Source organism: Etheostoma spectabile, chromosome 8, assembly GCF_008692095.1.
Source record: "Etheostoma spectabile isolate EspeVRDwgs_2016 chromosome 8, UIUC_Espe_1.0, whole genome shotgun sequence".
Lineage (NCBI taxonomy): Eukaryota > Metazoa > Chordata > Actinopteri > Perciformes > Percidae > Etheostoma > Etheostoma spectabile.
Window position 1 is genome coordinate 20,281,087 of NC_045740.1, and position 22,684 is coordinate 20,303,770.

Consider the following 22,684-nt stretch of genomic DNA (forward strand, 5'->3'; position numbering starts at 1 on the left):
TCTCTCCTTAAAAAGGACCACTGATAGGAAGCTCTTTCTCAAATCACGTATGCGGTTTCTGTGTCGGAGGTTAAAATCTCAATTTCAATGAGTTCGAAAGAAGATAGCGTTGGTGTTTTATCGTGCATTTAACATCTCTTCTGGGGTCGAGGGTTGTTTCACATCCCACTGTGCTGTTCTTGTGATGTCTACCAAGGCTGAGGGAAGCACCGTAGACATTCAGACACTCATTTTTATCCATCTCACTCTTGCATACGTGTATACTTGCTTACCTCCCTTTATGCTTTTTGTAAACCGTGGGAGAGTTATAGAGCCACTGAGGCTGTCAGGGTACCATGAACTACGCTTTCATCTTCTCTTTAGAGTAATGCTAGAAACGCGAGAGAAACAATAACCGCATGTGCCTCATCACGATGGAAGTTTAACCTTAGATGACATCAGCTGCTGTCGTTTCCTCTCCTGAGGGATTACCTGTCGGCTGGTTTGTTATTACCGACAGTCTCTGTGATCCCTGCTATAATTGAAATAAAACACAGATAGCATCTAAAACAGTTCTCCGCAGGCTAAAACCTTCATCAATTCACCACAAACATCATTTGGCAGGGATGTCAGGAGCGTGAGAGTTTGTCTTTTAACTAATACTGTCAAAGCACACGAGGAAGGAACAAACATTAACCAAACTGCTCAAAGGCCACCGGTGTGAGGTTGTACTGAGCGTCTCTCTCTATTCCACTGGAGTCTTTGTCAACATTCCTGGTTAAATAATGCTTTCAAAATAATGTTTTTTACGGCAAGCAAATGTTTTTGACATCTGAAATCACTGGAGTTTAAACAAGGCTGGAGGTCAAATTATAATTTTCTCAGATACAGGGACCAGATGATAATTTGGTGTGACATCATTGACAAAAGCAATGGCAGCGCTGATTGTGGCTAGTATGTAAGACAGTCTAACTATTGACATCATGGGGGAGATAAGCTGCTGACCCCAATCGTAGAACCAGAACCTCAACAGAGCCATAAATATCTAAATCTCCCCAACTGTCAGCCTTAGATGCAAAAGATGCATACTTAATTAAGATCTAAATACCCATAAACATGCCATGAACATTGTGTAATCACAGGCATATCATATGTAAAACACAAAGAGCCAAACCTCAAGAGACTGGTCCACAAAAGAAAAGATTTATCCATCGACAGCATCAGGGGGACAAATTGCATCTGGATGCTTTATTGGTTGTCAGGACCCTGGTATCCATAATAGAACATTAAACTGCCTCTCTGACACATTAGGCTGCACTTTGCAACTGTAATCTTGCTCACACAGCAGGCCTTGCAGCAGGGATAGCTCTGTGTTGCACTCATATGTCATCCATGAGGTGACACTGTTAAACGAATTCAACAGCTGCAGTAAGCTCAAATGTAACAGTAGTCTTTCTTTCCAGAAATTTGGAAGCTGTGCACCACTAGCAAGTTTTAGCAAAATGGCTTTTTTTTCCTAAAATATCATGTAATGTCATGTCGTGAGTGCATATTAGTTTTACACAGATGTTTTCCGCAGGGAATAAAACCTGATCTGAATGTGCTACGTGCTACACAAAAAAGCTCTTACAATGCTGTTCGGTGTAATTTACAGGGCACACATGCGTGTCTACATGCTGTCTGAGCAAAGTTTACACCCCAGTGGGGCTGTTAGACACAATTCTTGCAATTTAACACCAAGCTCTTAATTGCCTATGATCATTTGCATGTTCCATGCTGATATGTTGTTTTATAGAAGGTCGTAATGGGTCTGTCCTCTTAGGGCTCACATGCGTATAATATCCCAGACATGTTTATGGCAAGTTGTGTAACTAAATTTCACAGCCCAAGGAAAATATACTTTTCCCATAGTGACAAATCTGACATTCACCATGTAAACAGTAATGGCTCAAATGCATCTTTATGACATATTAGCACACCTGTATTTGCATTTTCATGAAGTGCTAAAGCTATCCTGGTTCCATTATTGTTAGCCAAAGTGGGGTTTTTAACCATCGTTGAAAGCTGAAATGCACCCATTCAGCCTCCGGCGCACCTCTGTGTCATCCTCTTCTTCCTATCTTTCCTTTTCTTTCTCAAACTTTTTTTAGGCTTCTGCTGACCCAATTAGAGCGAGACCAAGCACATTCATTTAAAATGCTCTAGGCTAATATTTTATCACATTAACAAAAGGGGACAATATTCTGACTGCTGACTTAGATGTGCTAGACACAATCGTTCATTAGCCAATGGGGTTAATTGTGTATTAAGAGCAATGAGGGATGAGAATAATAAAGTTGTCTTTTTCCCCTTTTCTGCTGTCTAATGGATTTGGTCGTTTTTTTTGCAGTTTTGCTTAAAGCAAGTGATTGAGTGTGCTTTGCTGCTATATTATTCTGTAGTCATGTCTTTTTCTTCTTCAAGTGACCAAGTTAATAGCACAATTGGAACACAATTTGTTTAAGGTACAGATAAAAAGCAAGGCCAGTTGGGTACAAGTGGGTGCAAGGTACTCAAGTTTGGTCACAGTTACACATAAATTAAAGGTTTCTATTAATCGCTTTTAGAACGTAACTTGTGAACTTATTTATTTCTTAGATACTAACAAGAACAGTTGCTGATTGTCAGCAATAGCCTGCACACGTCCTTCACTACGCTGTCTGTCAGAAAGCAACATAACACAGAAATGGTCACAAAGTGTCAACTTAGTGACCATTGTCATTGCCCATGCTCTATGTCAGTGGTTCTTAACCTTGTTGGAGGTACTGACCCCCACCAGTTTCATATGCGCGTTCACCGAACCCTTCTGATGATGGCCAAGCAGGGCGTGTCATCACGAATCATATGAGTCGGGTGTGTGTCTTGACCTCCGCCGAACCCCTGAGACTGACTCACCAAACCCCTGGGGTTCGATCGAACCCGGGTTAAGAACCACTGCTCTATGTATTATCTGATTTTGTTATGTAAACTGATAACAACACAGTATGAACAGATAATTCTTTTGAGTGTAAATTTTAATGAGTCAACGAAAGAACAATTTCAGATGCAGACAGTTTTCTTTTTCCTTAAGTGACAATGCTGAAGCTGTTTTCTCACATCATATCACCTTTGGTCACATTTGATCTGAAATCCTCATCACGATCTTCAAAGTTCACTTGGATAGCTCCAGTACAGTACTGTACTTAGTGTCATACACATTTTGTCGTCTACTCTCACATCATTTGTATTTAAACTGGATTAGAATTGAGAGGAAGGCACACAGCTATCTTTTACACACAAGATTTGCTTCTCCAGTGACTGGCTACCCGAGCACTTCACACTGTGCCATCTGGGGCATTTCTATCTATTCCTCTGGGGTTTTGAGCAACACTAGGGATGTAATGCATTGCTGCATCGAATAAAGTGGGTAAAACTACGGATTACAATGATGGCTAGTTTTGTAATAAACAAACTATTTGCTTTGTTGTGCCAAATCTGTGTGTGCAACCCAGCATTTGCTCTTAATCCAGAGGAGTTTGACTGAGCAAAATAGGATGAGCAGCGGACCTTCAAGGCAGAATAAACAGACATGCTGTCAGAAAAGCATTGGAGGGAAGGAGTGGCATAGATATAAAAAAAACCAAAGCAAAGTCAGGCATCCAATATAGACAGCCATGGTGGTACAGAATTCCTCTTAAAATAGTCCATTGTGCCTGTTCAAAATAAGACAAGTGAATACTCTCTATCATTTGGCTTTATTCTCCATATAATATTTATTATCTTAACCTGTTGTTTACCCTCTCTCTACAGCTACTTTTGTTAACCCCATTCTTAAATTCCCTCATACAGCCAGCCTTCTCACTTTTCTTGCTACACTTCCCATTACAACCACCAGCCCATTCCCCCTAAATCAAGCACCATAAAGGCTCCTACTACTTATGCTCTCCCTCTTCTGCCTCCATTTTCCATACCCCATTTTACCCATCCCATTTCCATTTCTCCACTCCACCTACTCTCAACTTCGCACCTCTCACCTAGTTACACCCATATCTGCAGAAGAGGAAATATCAGATCATTTTAAATTACTAAAAAGAGGACAGAGAGCGAGAAAGAGAGACAATTTCATTCCATTTGTTAGCAACCATCAGTAGTAATGATGATAGGCTATAAGTACAGGCTTTCAGGCAGACAGACAGGCAGACAGACAGACAGACAGACAGACAGACAGACAGACAGACAGACAGACAGACAGACAGACAGACAGACAGACAGACAGTCATCTGGGTAAACTCTCCTAAGAAGGTCATCAAACACAACCACAAACAGCCACAAGGGCATGGCCACAGATGATGGAGGATGACATATAGTCTAACATGAACTGCATGCTGAAAGATGTTGGTTGAATTAAGGTGAACAGCTGATGAAAGGTTTCCAGTCTGATGCCATTAAACCAATTGGAGAAGAAGAGCGTGCAACAAGATGCCATAGTTAAAAGAGCTTCAGTCAAACCTCAAACAATGGAAAACAATGTAGAAAATGTGATGAAAATATTGCATCTTTGTTTGTTTTATGCAGCAGTTTGGAGAAGGTTATAGTCTCCCCATCGGTTCGCTTTAATACGACTGCTGGACCAGGTGTTTGTTTGTGCACATGTAGGTGGCGGTAATAATTAGTGTCAGGGAAAAGTAGATGTGTGACTGTGTGTGTGTGTGTGTGTGTGTGTGTGTGGTGTGTGTGTGTGTGTGTGTGTGTGTGTGTGTGTGTGTGTGTGTGTGTGTGTGTGTGTGTCTGTGTCTGTGAGCATGTACAATGAAGCTTTAGGGACAGTGTATTCTTCCAAGATGCACTGCACTAGCACAGATAATCTAGTGACAGATAATCTTTATCTTTCTCACACACACACCCACACACACACACTTACTTTGTATAGAACAGACAGACACAGTGTGGTTAAGTAGGTTACAATGGGAAAGACCCAAGTCATTACCAAACAAACAGAACTGGGGTGAAAAAGAGGACAGAGTGTGTTGTGGTCTGGGTGAAATTGTGCATATTATTTTTCTGTGGTTGGTTTGTTAAGTGGGTTTGCTCATGACTGCAGATACAAGTGAAGGACGTATCTGCTTGTGCAGCATATGACAAAAGTGGAGTGGGTGGACACAATGACTGTGGAGTGATACAGGGGTGGGTTTGGTGTCATTTCTGGCTCCTATCCTGGGCACAGGCTTAATTCAGCTTCAGAAACACTGAACAAAATAAATATACCTTCATTGCTTACTTGAGAATTCAATTCAATTCAATTTATAGTATCAATTCATAACAAGAGTTATCTCAAGACACTTTACAGATAGAGTAGGTCTAGACCACACTCCAGAATTTACAAGGACCCAACAGTTCTAGTAGTCTCCTCCAGAGCAAGCAACAGTGCGACAGTGGCGAGGAAAAACTTCCTTTTAGGCAGAAAGGTTTTGGCAGACTGCAACATTGACTTGTTTGGAGAGTGTGTACAGTGTAGCAGGTGTGTGGTTGTGGTGTTCTCACTAGTGTGTCACTTTGTCTATTGTACATCTGTATCTGAGTCATCCATTATAGATCTTACATTGGCAGACGTACTGTAACTAATAACATCCAAACAGAGGAGAGAGGAACTTTTCATCTAATGATCATAAATGACCTGAAACAGCAAACAACTTACAATGAAAAAAACTTAAAATACATTATATCATATATATATATATATATATATATATATATATATATATATATTATATATATATATAGTTTTACAGCAAGTAGATGGGTCAGGCTACAGTATCACATTCTGATGGGTCACAGATTTCTTTGTAACACTAGAAAGAGCCTATGCAGCCAGGTCAAATGAAGCAGGAGATTACTTCATATATGCTTAATTGTATTTTACTTTATTTTAGAAGTTATCTGGCTCATACTGGGGCAGGGCCATCACTGAAAAAAAGGTAATTAAACTAAGAAAAACAAAAAGCTAAAAGGGAAAGACAGGTGACAGGTTATACGCCAGTAGCTTACATTAAATATTTAGCGGCTGGCTTTTCAGTCCATGTTTGTGTTAGCATACCATTTTCTTTTCCCTTGTCCCCCTGCACTTGTGTAAAGCATTCTTGGGTTTCTATACTAATTTAAGTTATTATGTCGCTGGTTGCTACAACAACTCTTAATGTTTTGGCTTGTGACACAGTGACAGTGATAATGTTACCCGGTTTAGCTCATGTTACGTCCAGGCTAAGTTACCGTGTGCAACAGATGAAATGTAACGATGCATCAGTGACTTATTATTTAATTGTAAAGTAATAATCTGTCTGAGCAAAACATTCATCGCAACTATACGTCCTCCCGGTAAAGCTAACTCAGTAATTACTATGGGTACCGTAAAGAAAATACCTTTATGACAGCAGGTACCGTTAAAACACTACCGCTTTTGCCCAAAGCAGCCGCTAGAATCAACACATGAATTTCTCTCACTGCCTCAGCATTTATTTTAAATATCTCTCAATGACGATTCCTTTCTTATGTCTGTTTTTATCCTGCCCTAATCTTTGCCTCATCTCCCTCGTCAGCTATCCTTGTGTGCTTCACTTTGTCCCTTTCTCTTCCTCCGTGTAAAAAGAAAACTCTACCTAAATCAGATCGCGATCTGAATCAGGCAGCAGAAACACTGAGTCATAAATAGCCCTCGACGCTCTTTCATTCACACTTACATCCATCTGGCTCAATAGAAATATTTCGGGATGGGACGTGGGCGGAGGGCGGAAGCATGAGGCAATGAGAAGAAGGTAAAATGGGAGGTGAGCCGATAAGGAGGGTTGGAAAGCACGTGTTTACACCCCCCCCCATATGCACAGTGAGTCACAGAGAAAAAAAGAACACTTCAAATGGCCTGTGTAAGTCCCCTGCGCAGACAAGTAGAATTGGAAAAAATGATTGAAAAAATGCTTTTTATTGAGGGGGTGCTGAGAGCTCATTAGTGAGAATGGAAGGAAGGTGAGAAGGATGCTGTCTGTCTGCTTGCCCCTAATTGAGGTTGGGAGGAAGGCAACACAACCAAATTAGGCTCCTCATGATACATTTGCAGGGCTTCATTGTCTTCGAGTGAGGGGATTTGAGGAGTTAAGACAGAGAGACAGCAGCAAAGCAAATCAGGAAGGGCGAGATAAATCTGCTTGTGAATGTTACTACAAAAGAGCTGCGATAATCTATGTATGTGCATGTACTTAACGTCAGTCCCAGAGGCTTTCTCTTAATTGGCCTAATCTGTTCTTCCCAGAGTCAGTTATTTACACAGACTGATAGAAGACTTCTAAATTTCATTCCTTAGATAGAACAGTTTTGTTCTATTTCTAGTGGTACAAGAGTTATCTTCGGGTTTTTTTTTAGTTCCCTTTGGGAATTTAAGATGGAATCCATCAACTACCTATTTGATGGTTCAAAGAATAAAATTATCTTTGGCGCATCATCCCGAGATAATCAGTGACATGTAAAGTAATTGTGAAATGAGGATTTACCTTGTACTTTCACTGTGTACAACGGCTCCCACGATGGCTTTATTTTAAAAAATCAGCAGTTACAATATAATTGCCTGTTCTATTAACTATGCTGTGCAAAAAAACAACGCCTATTAAATCACAAAAAAAAAAAATCAACCGTACCTTATCATTTTATGATAAATAAGTTTAATTCTTTCCTTTTAATTGCCTGTGCAACGTTATGCAAATCCATTTCCCAGGCATGTAGTACTCTAGACCTGGTTTTAGGTCATATTAAACTACAACTGTTTTCCACTGGCTTGGTTTCCTCTTTATCATCAGCAGGAAGCTGTTTAGGAAACTTTCCAGTATACTAAACTGTGCAGCTAAGAGTAGAAAAGCATCTGTCTCCAGCGCTTTCAGCCACAATAGCCTTGGCATGAAAGTTATGATATAAAATAAATATAAATGATCATCACAAGTCGACTGGCTGGCTAGCAATCTGGCCATGGTGATAGCTGTGGCATATTAATGGTGATATACTAATGTTCGTATTCGGAGGCCCCTGCTAATGGTGTGAGCAAAGAAACAAGCTAATAATTAAAACACGGTCATTATGCTGCACATTGTTAGTGACCTCAAAACTCTGGTCTTCACTCTGGGCTTTCACTTACAGAAAAACTACAACAAATTTCTTGCACATCTGACACACAATACATTTCATACACACGCAAAATACACTAATGGCTTGGTTTACATCAGGAATTAGCATAAAACCTTGGTTCCAGTTAGTAAGTAGGAAGGATGATACAGCAAAGACAATGACTAGTGACTGAATAGGAATGCATTTAGAGAGTAGAACGGCCTTAAAGTAGTAGTAGAATAAAGCGTCTGTATTATTAAATGTAACCAGTATTACCATAAATGAAAAAAACAACATTACAGGAATAAAAGAATAGAATTATTAGAATAACCACTTATAACACGGGTCTGTGTGTAACCCACAGTATCAACAACTACAGTCCTTTCTCTCGGCAAAAACAAAAACCTTACTGTTTTAAGATCACAAATGGATACAAGAAACACACACACACACACAAACACACACACACACACACACACACACACACACACACACCACACACACACACACACACACACACACACACCACACACAACACATACACAACACACACACACACACACACACGCGCTCTAAATCAGCCCCTGCTGTTTGTTGATGTTTGACTTCTGAGCTTTATATGATTGCCTCTAGTCTATGAGCTGGTGAACAGTTAAATTACCCCCTAAAGCCAAACACCATGCATCACAAGCCAATGTTATAACAGTACAAAGACTCAACACAGAGTAGAACAGAGTACTGTGTACTAACAAAAAAAGCAACTTCTGTTCTGCTGCAAAAATGATACCTGAGCACTTCATATGGAATAGAAGTGGACCATCTGTATTTCAATCTGCCCCCAAACCATAAACCAAATTTTTTAGATATAAGGCAATGTGTATTTGATTTTCTATTTGACATGTGTCAACCACCCTTAGCTGTTTAAAGCTTGATGTTAAGAGAAACTTTGAGAAAACAGAAAAATAAACACTTTCATAACAAGCACAATCATATTTTCTCAGGTCTATAATCTCCATATTAAATCACTGGTTTGAAAACTAAACAGCACCCCAAAGCTATGAAGAAACTGATTTAGATTGTAGATTCATATCAGGAAAACTCTGTATCTTTTTAGAATTCATTATTTGGGAAGTCGTTATTTGTTCAGAGTTGTAGGACAACCAGATTTACTGTGTTATCCTTCCTGGGTATGCCTGTTAATTGGCCGTTTTGTCTTTTTATACTGTATGTATGTGATGGTTTTACGCAGATAGTGAATGTGTTTTTTTATAGTTTTAACCTCAAGTACCTAATATTTATGTGAAAATTGTGGTGTTCACTGCTTTAACACATGCTCCGCAAACCTTAAATGATCTAGACATTACCCGGCAGAGCTGTATGTCAGAACGCAAATGTCCGAATTAGTCGCATCACGTGAGAATTCACAGCGAGCGATTGGGCGTGTTAATGACGTTTCATGCCGCTTGCGTAAAAAACAGAAGAAAAGTTAAATCTGACACAGATAACCTCCCGTTGTGGGAGAAAGGGAAACTCTGGACTATGTCAGGACCTGATTCCTCTCACATTGTTTGGAGTTCATATGTGAAAATGACTTTAGTGGACAACTGTGTACTGCACTGTGAGTCCACTTTATTATACTACAAAGAGTTAAGTGTAAATCAATTTAATTGTATTTTATCCTTCATGTACTTTAATCAATTTATGGCAAAACGTAAATTAGATCTTCCCTTACTTAATATTGTCCCATGATCTGTGTCAAAATTATATTTGTGTCCCAAATGTTATAAACCAAGAAATAGCATCTATGAATAGCATCTAAGAGCGATAGGTTGAATTGCTTTATGCAGTCTAATTCACAAAATGTACATTACAAGCAGCTAGAGTCGTTTGGTATGTGGATCATTTCCCTTACCATATGGAATGACTGTGGCAAAAATCCAGGGCAGACATGATCTGTCTGAAGAATTTCCGGGCCTCCTTAGGTGTTAACCTGCCTTTCTTCACCAAGTAGTCAAACAGCTCACCACCAGACACATGTTCTAGCACAAGGTACCTGAGATAAAGAAAAAGAGAGAGAAGGTACAAAAAAGCAGACCATGAAATAAAAAAACAAGGAGAAGAACAGCAGAAAAAAACTCTAATGCACACATAGAAAAGAAAATAGAAAAGAAATATTTTCACTTGACAGGACCAAATTCCTGTGTTCTCCACAGAGCCCTCTGAAAGGAGTCTAAAGAAAGAGAGAAAGCCCCTGACCTCTGAGGTCTGTAAGAACTGGAGCAATATGGGACATAATACTTCCCTTACAGCTGTTATACACAGACAAAACACCCAGGATCAATGATCTCATTTCCCCAAAGTCATATCAAGTTGACAGTTTATTTTTCATTTTGTCATTTGTAAGCTGTCCCCACCGTCAGAGAGTGAAGCATGCCAACAATGTATTACAATATATGTGAAGGGTTCTGATATACTATACACTCTGACCTCCGATGGGAGGCATCAGAGGGATGATAAAGTTGCATTACACAACAAAAAGATGGAAATGTGTGAAAAGCTCTGGGACATAAGGAATTTAAGATATGTGTAGTACGCTATGGTATAGAAGCTGCATGATATGCGATAGTCTTTGTGTCAGCAATGGGTACACTCATTGTGTTGTAATTTCTTTCTTCTTTCACCTTCCCCGAACGTGCATATACACTTCCCTGCCATCGCATTTCTTACATCCATTCTTCAGGTGGCCTTCGTGCCTGTGCGGCACGGGCTTGGGGGGGAGACAGTCTGCTCTGGGGCTCCAAGGGGACAGGGGACTGATTAATCTCCACTGGCCCAGACATAAAGCTGCATCTGTGGGCCAAAAGCCAGCGGTGCCCTGCCCCTGCTCCACACTGGCCCGATCGTATATCCTGTGCTGAAAATCTCTCCATCTTCACTACGACAAATTGAAGCTCAGGCAGGTGCTGTAATTCTCTCTTTCTTGTTCTTCTCTCCCTGCTGTGGATATGTGTGTCTGCATGCAGAGTTATTGATTACACAATAGTGTTGCAAAGTGTACTTGTCCACAGAGCATGTGCTCAGTAAATAACCCTTAATCCAAAAAATCTGGCTATTACAAGACCTCTATGGCTTACCTGAATTGTGTTCTGATCCCTGTATAATATGACCATGATTTAAATGCTATTCAACTTAGTACTGCAGTTGGTTATGTTATTTAATATAATGGCAGCCTATTGAAGGGGCACTTCTCTGATTTTACATATCATGATCAGTTTTATCAAAATATTGAAACTGTTGTACAATAGTTTCTGTAGCTCTAGAAGGGAGCTTTCTAAAAGTTGCTTAAATAAAACTAGTTATGTCAACAGAGTTATCTCAATTTAAAGAACACAAATGGATGGCCTGAAAACAGGGGTGTGGAGGTTGAACTAAGCAGGCTTTTATTAGGCTGGGATGGTCTAATGAAACAATGCTAACGAGTTGCATTATGGGAATTGTAGGATTCAGCATGTTTAGAGCTTGGCCCATACTCGGGTCAGGATCACCCAGACTATGCTTCACAGATTTGGACGAATACCTTTTTAATCCCTTCTTCACAAGCACCACAACTTAATGGAAGTGCAATACTACATCACTGGAGTACCAATTACAATATATCTATTTATATATATATATATATATATATATATATATATATATATATATATATATATGAATATGTCTTGCATGTGTGCATTTGTCAATTTATCTTTTCAACACTGCAATAAAAATAGCAACACTATTACAAATCAAGTGTACTCTGATGGTCTCTTAGACTATTGAGGTTTTATTACAGCGGCCATTTTTCACTCCAAGCATAATAATATATCAACATCACGATTTGATCATTCATTTTGAGCAATGAAATATACATAAATAACATTTGGTGGGCTATGTATCAACTCCTTGCACTTCTCATTTACCTCTTGCTCGCGCACACGCACGCACGCACGCACGCACGCACGCACGCACGCACGCACGCACGCACCACGCACCACACACACACACACACACACGCACCACACACACGCACACACACACACACACACACACACACACACACACACACACACCCCACACACACACACACTTACTTTGGGTGTGATCTGTGCCAGCACCATAATAAATCTTAAAAGCTCTGGGACTGCTACTCAAAATCACGCTGTGTGTCCATCATTTATTGGCTTTCAAGTAGAAAATAATCTAAACAATATTCATCTTAAACTTACATCACTGATATGAAGTGTGAAGTGTACTTGCGTCACTGGTGATTCAAATGTAAAGCAATTTGTCTTCTGTGACGCAACGAGTGACCAACTGTCAAAAGTGATGAAGCAGTGGGTACAAAATGTGATTTTAATGATCAAATTATACCATGAATCACAATATTGTGCTATTTCTATCATCTTAAAGGATGACATGTACAGTACTGCATGTCCAATTCCATTTGGCCTGAAAGCTCAAGATGAGAACTAATTGAATTTAGTTGACAAACAGTCCTCAGTAGATCAAGAGGGCCACCATAAGCTACTGATGGGCCTGTCACTCACCACTGTTAAAGTTGGCTAATGGATGTATGTGTGTGCCTTCCTGTGAAGCAGACTAATGGGGCTGCCACTCTCCATGACTTATGTTTCTTAATGCAATGGTGTTGCCTCTGATAAGCATGTCATGGTGTTTACATTACGGAGTCTTCCTCTCCCGATTAGCAGTCCCCTAGCGCAGGCAACCAAATTAAATGCTTCATGCCAATACTAATGGAGCATCCGCCCCTCCAAGGCTCTCATTGATGCCCTACAATCATAATACACCAATCAAAAATGCTCTGTGGGCCAACAAAACAATCTGTGGCCTTTTTTTAAGACAACAATAATATATGTGAGCCACAACAGTTTTCATACAAACAATTACTCAGTGTGTGCAATATACAGTGTTTATGATTTTGTATTATGAGTCAAAACTGGACCACAATCCACTGGTGATACTTACAAGTATTTTTTATTTTCGTAGACATCATGTAGCTTTAAAACGTGCGGGTGTTCTATTAGCTTCAGAATAGCTATTTCTCGCTCCACCTGTATGAGAGAGAGATAGGTAGAGAAAGAGAGAAAAAAAAGAAGAGACTTTGATTAGTGTAACATCAGCACAGCGGCATTCGTAAAAGCACTCTTGGACCGATTGTCCTAATCTGCCCTCTTAAATCGCAACTTTCCTCTCACTGCCCCACAAACTGAAGTACCAGGGAGACAAACCGACTGACCCAAAAAGTGCTTGTGATGAGTTTTCGCCAAATCGTTTTTCTGAGGTCACCTGTTAAGGTTACAGTGTGAGAGACAAATCTGAGAGGCAGCAATCTGTAATAACACTTCACACAACCAGCATAAGGGCTTAAAAGAAATACATAAACCACTGAAAGTAGCTGACTGGCACTTTCTACTGGCAGAAAGGACAGAGATAAGCATTGACCACACTCTGGTTGGCATCCGGGCCGGCAAACACTGCTATCTCAGGTGAAAAAAAACATGTATTTTGCTTCAAAAACTGAAGGAAAACAGCTTGTGTTTGTCTTATCTTACTAAAAATTGTGTCCTTTCCTTTCTTACTTGTATAAAACAAGTCTAGCTGAATACACCGCATTCACATTTCATAGTTGGGTGGTTTTCTTAAGGTGAACATAAATCTGCTTGGTTTGATAAGAAACATAAAGTAGAACAACCCATCAGAAGCTATGTTTCCATCCACATGTTTTTATCCGAATTAAGTGATATCGAATGAAAAATGCTTTATGGAAACAGTCAAATTCGATGGAGTTTCATGAATATAGACTCAAAGAAAATACGTCTCATCGGATTTTCTTTTGATCGATATACGGCTTATGCGATAAACGCTGATGGAAACGTTATCTTCCAAATAAATAATGAATTACGATTAGGTTTTAGGTCATTTTATGGTTGCAACCAGCCACAAAACAAAGAAGAAGAAGAAGTTTTAGTTAATTTCCGCCCAGTATTTCTGCTCTGTTTGCACACATGGCGGGTGTCAACAAAGACAGATGTAACTGTCCTTACACACCGCCACTGACTTGAGAGTCTAAAGTTACAGGAAGTCATTAATTCCCCGTACTTTTTGACAAGCGTCCTTCACAAGGCGGCCAGAGCTTCTTTGAAGCTCAAGTCAGCGGCAGTGTGTATGTACGGTTAGTGGACAAACAAGGAGACAAGAGACTTTTTTAATTTAATTTATCAGGAACTCGCAAAGAAACGTCCTCCAGGGTAAATGGAAGCTGCTCAAACAACGAGACGTCTCAAAAAAAAGAGTTGTCTCACAGCGGTGCCAGAGGGAAAATAAAAGGTAAGTTGCATCTGCATCATCATAGCAATGTGTTGATAGTGACGTTGTTTTCTTATTATAACTTGATATGTCGCTATCAGAGGGCACATAAGCACTATTACAACTTGTGCAATATTGATCATGTGTTGGTAGATGGCGCAATCCATTTTGTCTAGAAAAACTTTGTTCGCAAATGTTCTTTTAAATGTTGTGCGATTCAGTGTGAATATGAATGGAAACACCATAAAATGACAGAAAGAACGAGATCCAGGGTACAAGCGGCCAAAATGGGTTTCCTCAGGAGGGGGGCTGGGGTCTCCCTCAGAGATAGGGTGAGAAGCTCAGTCATCCGTGGGGAGCTCGGAGTAGAGCCGCTGCTCCTTCACGTCGAAAGGAGCCAGTTGAGGTGGTTCGGGCATCTGGTAAGGATGCCTCCTGGGCGCCTCCCTAGGGAGGTGTTCCAGGCACGTCCAGCTGGGAGGAGGCCTCGGGGAAGACCCAGGACTAGGTGGAGAGATTATATCTCCAACCTGGCCTGGGAACGCCTCGGGATCCCTCAGTCGGAGCTGGTTGATGTGGCTCGGGAAAGGGAAGTTTGGGGTGCTTCTGCTCCCGCAACCCGATACCGGATAAGCGGATGAAGATTGATGGATGGACACCATAAAATGTTTCAAATCAATTTGATATACCAATTTGATCGCAAAACAGCATATGACGTCATTACGCACGTGTTTTTATTCACTTTAAAGCTGTTGGATGGAAACACACTTTCACCAGCTTTATTTTCATGCGTTTTTTTCTACCTAACTTCAGATAATTCGATTGACAAGTGGATGGAAACTTAGCTAGAGTCAGACATCCCAAATTTGAGAGGACAACTTGAGGGTGATTTGGGGTCAACATGTCCACTAAGTTACATCAAGGTCTACCTTAGGAGGCTGTGTACATATGAACACAACACAGTGTCCAAAACAAGCTGAGACATCTAGTCCATACGTAAGTTATTTTTTCCGTTTTTGATTACAGAGCTGCTGAGACACACATATAATGCGTACTATGAGACAGGTGAGTGCTGAATTTCAACAAAATCGAGCATATCAGTTTGGATTTGTGTCAGCTTCTCCGTAGAGCTGTAGTCAGCATGTACGGCTGCCACGGAAAATCAGCATGGAACCCATTTCGACAGAAGCCCCTGCTAATCTTTAGCCCCCTGTGCTGCTCTCCTACTCTGCGTGTGGTTGTCTGCCCATCTTTCTCAACTTTCTTGTCTATCCTCTCCTCTACCCTCTGTGTCTCGATTTAACTGACTATGATCGAGATGAAAGGACAGTGCGAGTTAAAGGCTCCTCTGCCTCATCTCGTCAAAGTCAATTTTACTTTGTCACTTGCCTGTGACAGCCTTCACGCTGCATTAATGTCACACTCACTGTGGCTTAACTTTATAAACATGTGGAATTAAGTCAAAGCTCTGATCTGCCAGCTAACTCTGTTTTTGTTAAACTCCCACAAAGCTTTATGCTTGACCGGGCGTAAAATCAGGTTCCTCCCACTTAATTATTCTTCCCCATTGTTTTTCATTTCAAAACAGCTTGTATTAAAGGTGCTCTAAGCGATGTTGGATGACGTTACTTCTTGTTCACGTTCAAAGTATTTTCAAACAAAACAAGACTACCTAAACCCCCCAACCCCCTCCCCCAAATCCTTCTTGTCGGTTATTGGCTGGAACGCTGGAACACTGTTTGTGTATGCTTCGTGGTGCAGGTGGGTGCAGTTGGTTTTTGTTGCCGTTTGTAGACCCCGGGCTGTCTACAGCGACCACGTTTTTTACGGTGTGTTCTGGGAACAGGCAGCTTGTGGATAGTGAGGAGATGTTTGCTGTATGTGACAACAAATGTTCTAGCCTAAAACACGCGTGACATCTCTTAAAGCACTTTAAGTGATTACCTGTGCTGTCAGCTCAGGTTGCTTATTGGAAACCTATCTTGACACATTTCTGATTGTTTTCTACATAAATAGCAGCATCCCTTTCTACACTCTGTGTAGTGTGTGTGATAAAAACAAAACCTGCTGAATTAGCTTATATTCAATCACTGAAGAGAAAATGTGTTACAGTGCAACTGGTGTTGAAGCTGAAGCCAAGAAACAGTCATGGGAGAATATAGAGCTAATAAAGCTAGGCACACAGCTTGTCTAGAAAGGGTAAAGTGGTAAATACGTAATTAGCATTAGCATGGAGTATCAGTGGGAGTCACGGCTAGGCTAATCAGGGCTAATCCAGGGACTAATGAGCCCTATCGCCAGCAGTACACCATGCCACTTTCTCACCTGAGGCAGAGGTGTGTTGTTAGGAATGATCCCATGGTGGCTAGCTAGCTAGCTGGCAGCAGGGCTCCCTGCAGAGAGACTAATTCTACCCAGGACTCGGGGAGAGATGAGCTGTCGAAACGCTACAGAGCCAGCAGCTGGCTTCCTAAGCTTTCTCTAAGTGCCTCCTTTTAGTTAATTGAAATAAGAGAAATAAGGCTTAATGTGAAGACTTAACTGTACAACTGCCTGCTTACTGCAAGATTAGCTATTGATTAACACATTAATGTAAATCTGTGGCGCACTGCCTGCTCTTTTTTTTGCATTAGAACAACAGTTTCATTAAATGGCCGACAAGAAATTTCTGACAAATACATTTATACCTTGCTTGCTTCCACCTACCAATGGAAGTGAGTGAGACCGGTAGAACATCAACAATAACTGCATTTATTACACACATAGTGACAATTTTTTTTGCTCACAAGCCTCAAACACACACGTATCAAACACCTCTATAACTTCATGCTAGTATACATGCCAGGTGGTCATCCTCTTTTTCTGGCTGCTGTACATGGCTCCACACTCTCTCATTAAGTTGCACATCTGTGAGTGTGGACAGCTCTCTCCATATCTCCATGGCACTTCATTAGGCCTCAAGTTATTAGTGGCGCTTGGGCACATTTCACCGAGACACCACACCCACACACACACACACACACACACACACACACACACACACACACACACCACACACACACCACACACACACACACACACACACACACACACCACACACAACGGAAGGGGGGTCAGATGAGAAGCACACCTTCTCTTTTCATCATCCTTCTTGTGTTCAAAAGTTCAATATAATTCTAATTTACAAAACATTTCAAAAACCAAACAGAGTTAGTAAAGGTGGAATAGGGAAAAAAAAACACACCTCATCAGATGTTGAACAAAATTGCGAGAACTGACACTAATCCAAATGAGCTATTTGACGGGGAGATAATTTGTCTTGTGAAGCATGTTGGTTATCGTTGTGGAATGGACATCATTAGCAGAAGACATCAGAACCGGAGTCTGTTGGTGGAGGGGCTGATTGGCAACGCTTCGACCCACAGGGTTTCCTATCTGTGTCATATCCTGCCACACTCAATGGATCAATATGTTGGAATTGCGGTGGTGAATACTGTTAAGGTGATAACCACAACTAAGAGGGTTGAAAGCAAAAAAAACTACATTATGCTTATCCTCCAAATTGAAAGCACATTTTCTTCACCCTGGAATTTAATTTTGATGTTGTGTTTAAAAGTACGTCTCATGTGATTTATTACTTGTAATTATGATGTAATTTGCAGGTGCAGATGGTATTTTATAATAGAAAATGGAAAGTGCGTGAGGGAAGGACCGGGAACAAAGGAGCTACACGAAGAAATGAGGCAAAGCCGTCTCTGGTGCTCACATGTGTCACTTCATATTCAACAAGATGAGAGACAGTTTAGCATATATAGTCCCATCAGCTTGCAATTGATTCTTTAAATTACAGCCCTAGATCTTATTGCATGAACGGACAAGCAAATAAATGACTGGCGACATCAATAGTTTCATCACTGTTTCTAAGGATCCAGTAATAGAGGACAGAAGATCACAGATAGCCAGGCAACAACAAAGATGCAAAGAGATGAGATTCGTGTCAAACATGTCACAGAGCAACCGTACAGAGAAACCATCCCAAAATCTCAGAGGGGAAAATATTGGATCACAGGCTCTGTCATCTCTCACTCTCCACTTATTGCCTCTTGCTCTCTTCCTCCCGCCTTTCACTCTTTCTCTCTCATGCACACAGAAGGAAAACACAGACATTTCTGTCACCTCCCCCAGGCGAGCAAGTGAATGGTCCCTTGATACTGAGATCTGAGGATCAAAGTCAACAGGGCAGCCATGTGTGTCAGATAAAAAAAAAGAAGAAAAAAAAGCGGGTGGCTATGCTAACATGGACGCTACGGTGCATGCAAGAGCTGCTGGATGGATAGAAAAACAAAAGAGAGACAGAGTAAGGATGAGGGAAGTGTTAGAGGGATGAAGCATAAGCCATGTTATGCTCTGCAATGGAGAAGACTAAAAGAGAAAAGTAGAGGAGACAGACATTAAGAGAGCACAGTGGCAGTGCCTGCTTGCCGCCCCCCCCCCCTCTCCTGAGGGCAGTCAAGTCTTGCAACTGAGTCTTGCAGCCTCTTTTGTTGCTAATTAACACAACACGGGGAAAGCATAACCTTTTTATTAGCGGTGTGCACCAAACAGCCCAAAGAGAGTGAAATGATAACAGGTACGGTGATGAGGCGGCAATGTGAGAAGCTAAAAGCATTTGATAATCAAGGAAATGAAAGAATGTTCCATCTAAAAACTTGATTGGATAGGCAAAATATCTACAGCAGTCGGCAACAATTAATTAATTTGTACCATGTTGCTAGATCTTTCAAAAGCTGTGAACACTGAATTACAACATTTTAAAGTGGAAATTCATCAATTTTCTACAATCCTTCATAAAATGCTCTTCAACTCCTTACAATGTATGATATTACTTTTTTCCAAATATGTATTTTCATGTACAAGATACAACTCAGAGTGGGATATCTTTTGACCCAATTTATGAATGTACTCTTACTAAACCAGACACTCATCTATCTTAATCTTCTTACAAATCGTACTAGCAGATGTCATCTTTCAATAAGATACAGTGGCCCAAAAATTAGGAAGTCTTTTACTCATTTGGTAAAATTATTTATTTTTTCTAAGTACTATGCAGAATATCATTAATTTAGTTTTTCTCTTTGTCTCAATCATAATCTAAGACCCTTGTTTCTTTTCTCTGTGTTAATTTCTATTGTACTGTCTTTAGCAAAAAAATAAAACACAAAATAAAACACAATATAGGTTTGCATGGAGGAGGGTGCAGTAGAGAAAGCATTTATCAGTTAATATACGGGTGAAGGAAAAGTAAGGTATGGATGGGGGTAATGGATGAATAGAAGTAGATGAGGGTCCAACTGTCAGTGGACAGAAGGGGAGGAGACAGCACAGCTTGGCTACTGGCTCACAGACAAAATCAGTCAGCTTGCTTTCCAATCAAACTTGTGACATGTGAACACGTTAACGCATGATGCACATGCACTGTACACACACACCCCTGATCACGGCAAGCCACGAGCCACCTCCATCCATCCATATGTTGGTCAGTGAGCCAGTAGGGCAGAATCTGTGTCTTCTGCCAGGAACAGAGGGTAGCCAAGCTGGTGTGTACATGAGAGTATCTTTTGTGTATGTGATTACACATGCATGTAAATGGTCAGGCCGTTAGTGGTTGTAGAGTGCTCTATGTCACTGGGGGAGGGGGGAAATCAGTTTCAAGGGCAACACACACACACACACAGACAGACAAATGTTTGACCCAAGATAATATTAGCTCTGAAGAGCTGCATATTACTGACCGTGACTGTGTTTTGTTCTTTGCCTATGTTCTTTTCCTTTAGATTTACTGCCCAGTAAGTTTTCTGCAATTTTTGACCAAAGTGAAGGTCGGCCTTCTCATGCTGATATTAATTGTCTGGTCCACTCATTCAACACATATTGCTTATCAATTTTGGATGAAGTGGCTCCAAGTAAAATGCGACGTGTTTTCTCCATCAACTCTTCCCCATGGCTAAATGACATAATTCACTTCTTCCAACATACATGTTGGAGGGCGGAGCGACAGTGGAAATCCTCCACTACTAAAGAAAACCAACCTAGATACATCAATTCCCGCAAATGATAGGCCCATTTCCAAGATGTCTTTTATTTCCAAAATCCCCAAAAAATGTTGCCAAACAGCTCACTGAGTTCTTGAATAGACACAACATTTTGAACAAATTTCAACCTGGCTACCGTCAGAAACACTCAACCAAAACCGCTCTTCTTACAGTGTCCAACAATTTATTAATGTCCTCTGACAAACGATAATGCTCGGTTTTGGTGCTTCTGGATGTAAGCGCAGCTTTTGATACGGTGGATCAAAACATCTTGCTTGATAGCACTGGGTTGGTACCTCAGGGAGCACACTGGACTGGTTCACCTTTTCTCTTTCAGATAGATGTTTTTCTGTGTCCCTTGGTCCATACTTATATGCTGTGGACATCCAGCTATATGTCTCTTTTAACCCGAATGAGACTGACAAAGTGTTAGAACTGCTCAAATGTTTGACTTCCATCCAGGATTGGCTGTCAAACAACTTCCTACAGCTGAATGAAGATAAGACGGAAGTCCTTATTGTTGCTCCAGACACTACAGCTTCCAAGGTTACTGAGCTCTTCGGGTCTCTGTCTCTTTCTTCAGCTGTACAGTCCAAACTGAGAAATCTTGGTGTTATATTTGATAACAGCAGGCATTTTGATCATCATGTCAAATCACTGACCCGCACATGTTTCTTTCAAATTAAGAACCATTGCCAAACTTGCTGTTTTTTTGCATTCTGAGCTTGGGATTCATGGATTTGTATCATCCCAGCTTGATTACTGCAACTCCATTTTCACTTGTGTTAGCAAGTCCTCCCAGGACCGTCTACAACTCGTCCAGAACTGTGCAACTAGGCTGTTGACCAGGTCCAGCAGGATGTCGCGCATCACTCCAATCTTATACTCATTCCATTGGCTTCCGATTAAGTTCAGGATACAATTTAAAGTTCTTAATCTGGCCTATGAAGCTTTGCATGGTCTGGCACCTGCTTATATCTCTGACCCGCTCCATCCGTACACTACCAGCAGGTCCTTCAGGTCTTCACACAAAGGACTGCTGGTGGTCCCACGCACTCGTTTAAAAACCAAGGGCGATCGTTCCTTTAAAGCATTGGCTCCAAACCTGTGGAACGACCTTCCTACTGCCTTACGTTCTGCAGTCTCTGTTCAAGCTTTTAAAAAGCAGTTGAAGACACTTTTTTTTTTTTAAATGCTTTTGACTCTTGTCTGTAAACTTTTATGTTTTAGGTTTCAATCATTGAAATGATTTTCATTGGTCATTCAATGATTATTTTCTTTTTTGCCTTGTTTATTTTCTGTTGGATTGTACTGTATTTACACAAATGCTTATCTTGTGAAGCACTTTGAGATTTTTTCTTTTTTTTTTCTTTTTCTAAAAGGTGCTATATCAAATACACATTATTATTATTATTACTATTATTATTATTATTATTATTATTATTATTATTATTATGTGTGCAATGTGTTCCTACCTGCTAATGCAAAATCGGTTTATAAATTGACAGAAAAGGCTCAGGGCAATGGATTTAACAATATTTTGTAAGGATATGTGTGTTAGTTGTGTAATCTCCCACTACTGAGCTAGTCCCACTGAAAACAGCAAAAACTAAATAAAATAACATCTGTATGACATATTCCAAAGTTGTTGAACTGGAAAAAAAAAAAAGTAATCACCCTCTTACTTTCATTCTTTTCTGTTTCTAGCCTTCACCTCCACCCAGTGGACCTCACTAATACATGAAGGCATGTGCGCACACACAAACACACATGGATACACAGTCAGAACAGCAGGCTTTTCTGATAATCACTGTATCAGTCATCCTTTGTGAGGAGGAGGTAACTTCTCTACACGGGGGAGTTTGATCAATGCCAGAGACATGTAAATCGATCTGGACATAGTCTCTGCTAGCTCCTAGTCCTTATCTTTTATCAATCCCCCACCCTTTCAAATCTTCATCATTACACTCTTCCCACCCAAGCCCAATTCTGACACTCCTCCTTCTTTTGGTCCTTCTCTCCTATCCTCATTTATTATCCGTTTCTCTCATTCTATCTCTCTAATCATGTCTATGATGTGTGTC

At 40.6% G+C, this 22,684-nt stretch overlaps 1 protein-coding gene across 1 annotated transcript in view; it reads right to left on the reverse strand.

The window, feature by feature from the left end:
* The window catches only part of LOC116694022 (serine/threonine-protein kinase BRSK2-like), a 143,684-nt gene that overhangs the window by 6,789 nt on the left and 114,211 nt on the right, over positions 1–22,684 (reverse strand). Inside the window, exons 3-4 of the mRNA XM_032523439.1 lie at positions 13,168–13,253; positions 10,052–10,192 (exon numbers count right to left, since the gene is read on the reverse strand). Coding sequence (XP_032379330.1) covers positions 10,052–10,192; positions 13,168–13,253 — 227 coding nt within the window. The remainder of the gene's footprint in view (positions 1–10,051; positions 10,193–13,167; positions 13,254–22,684) is intronic.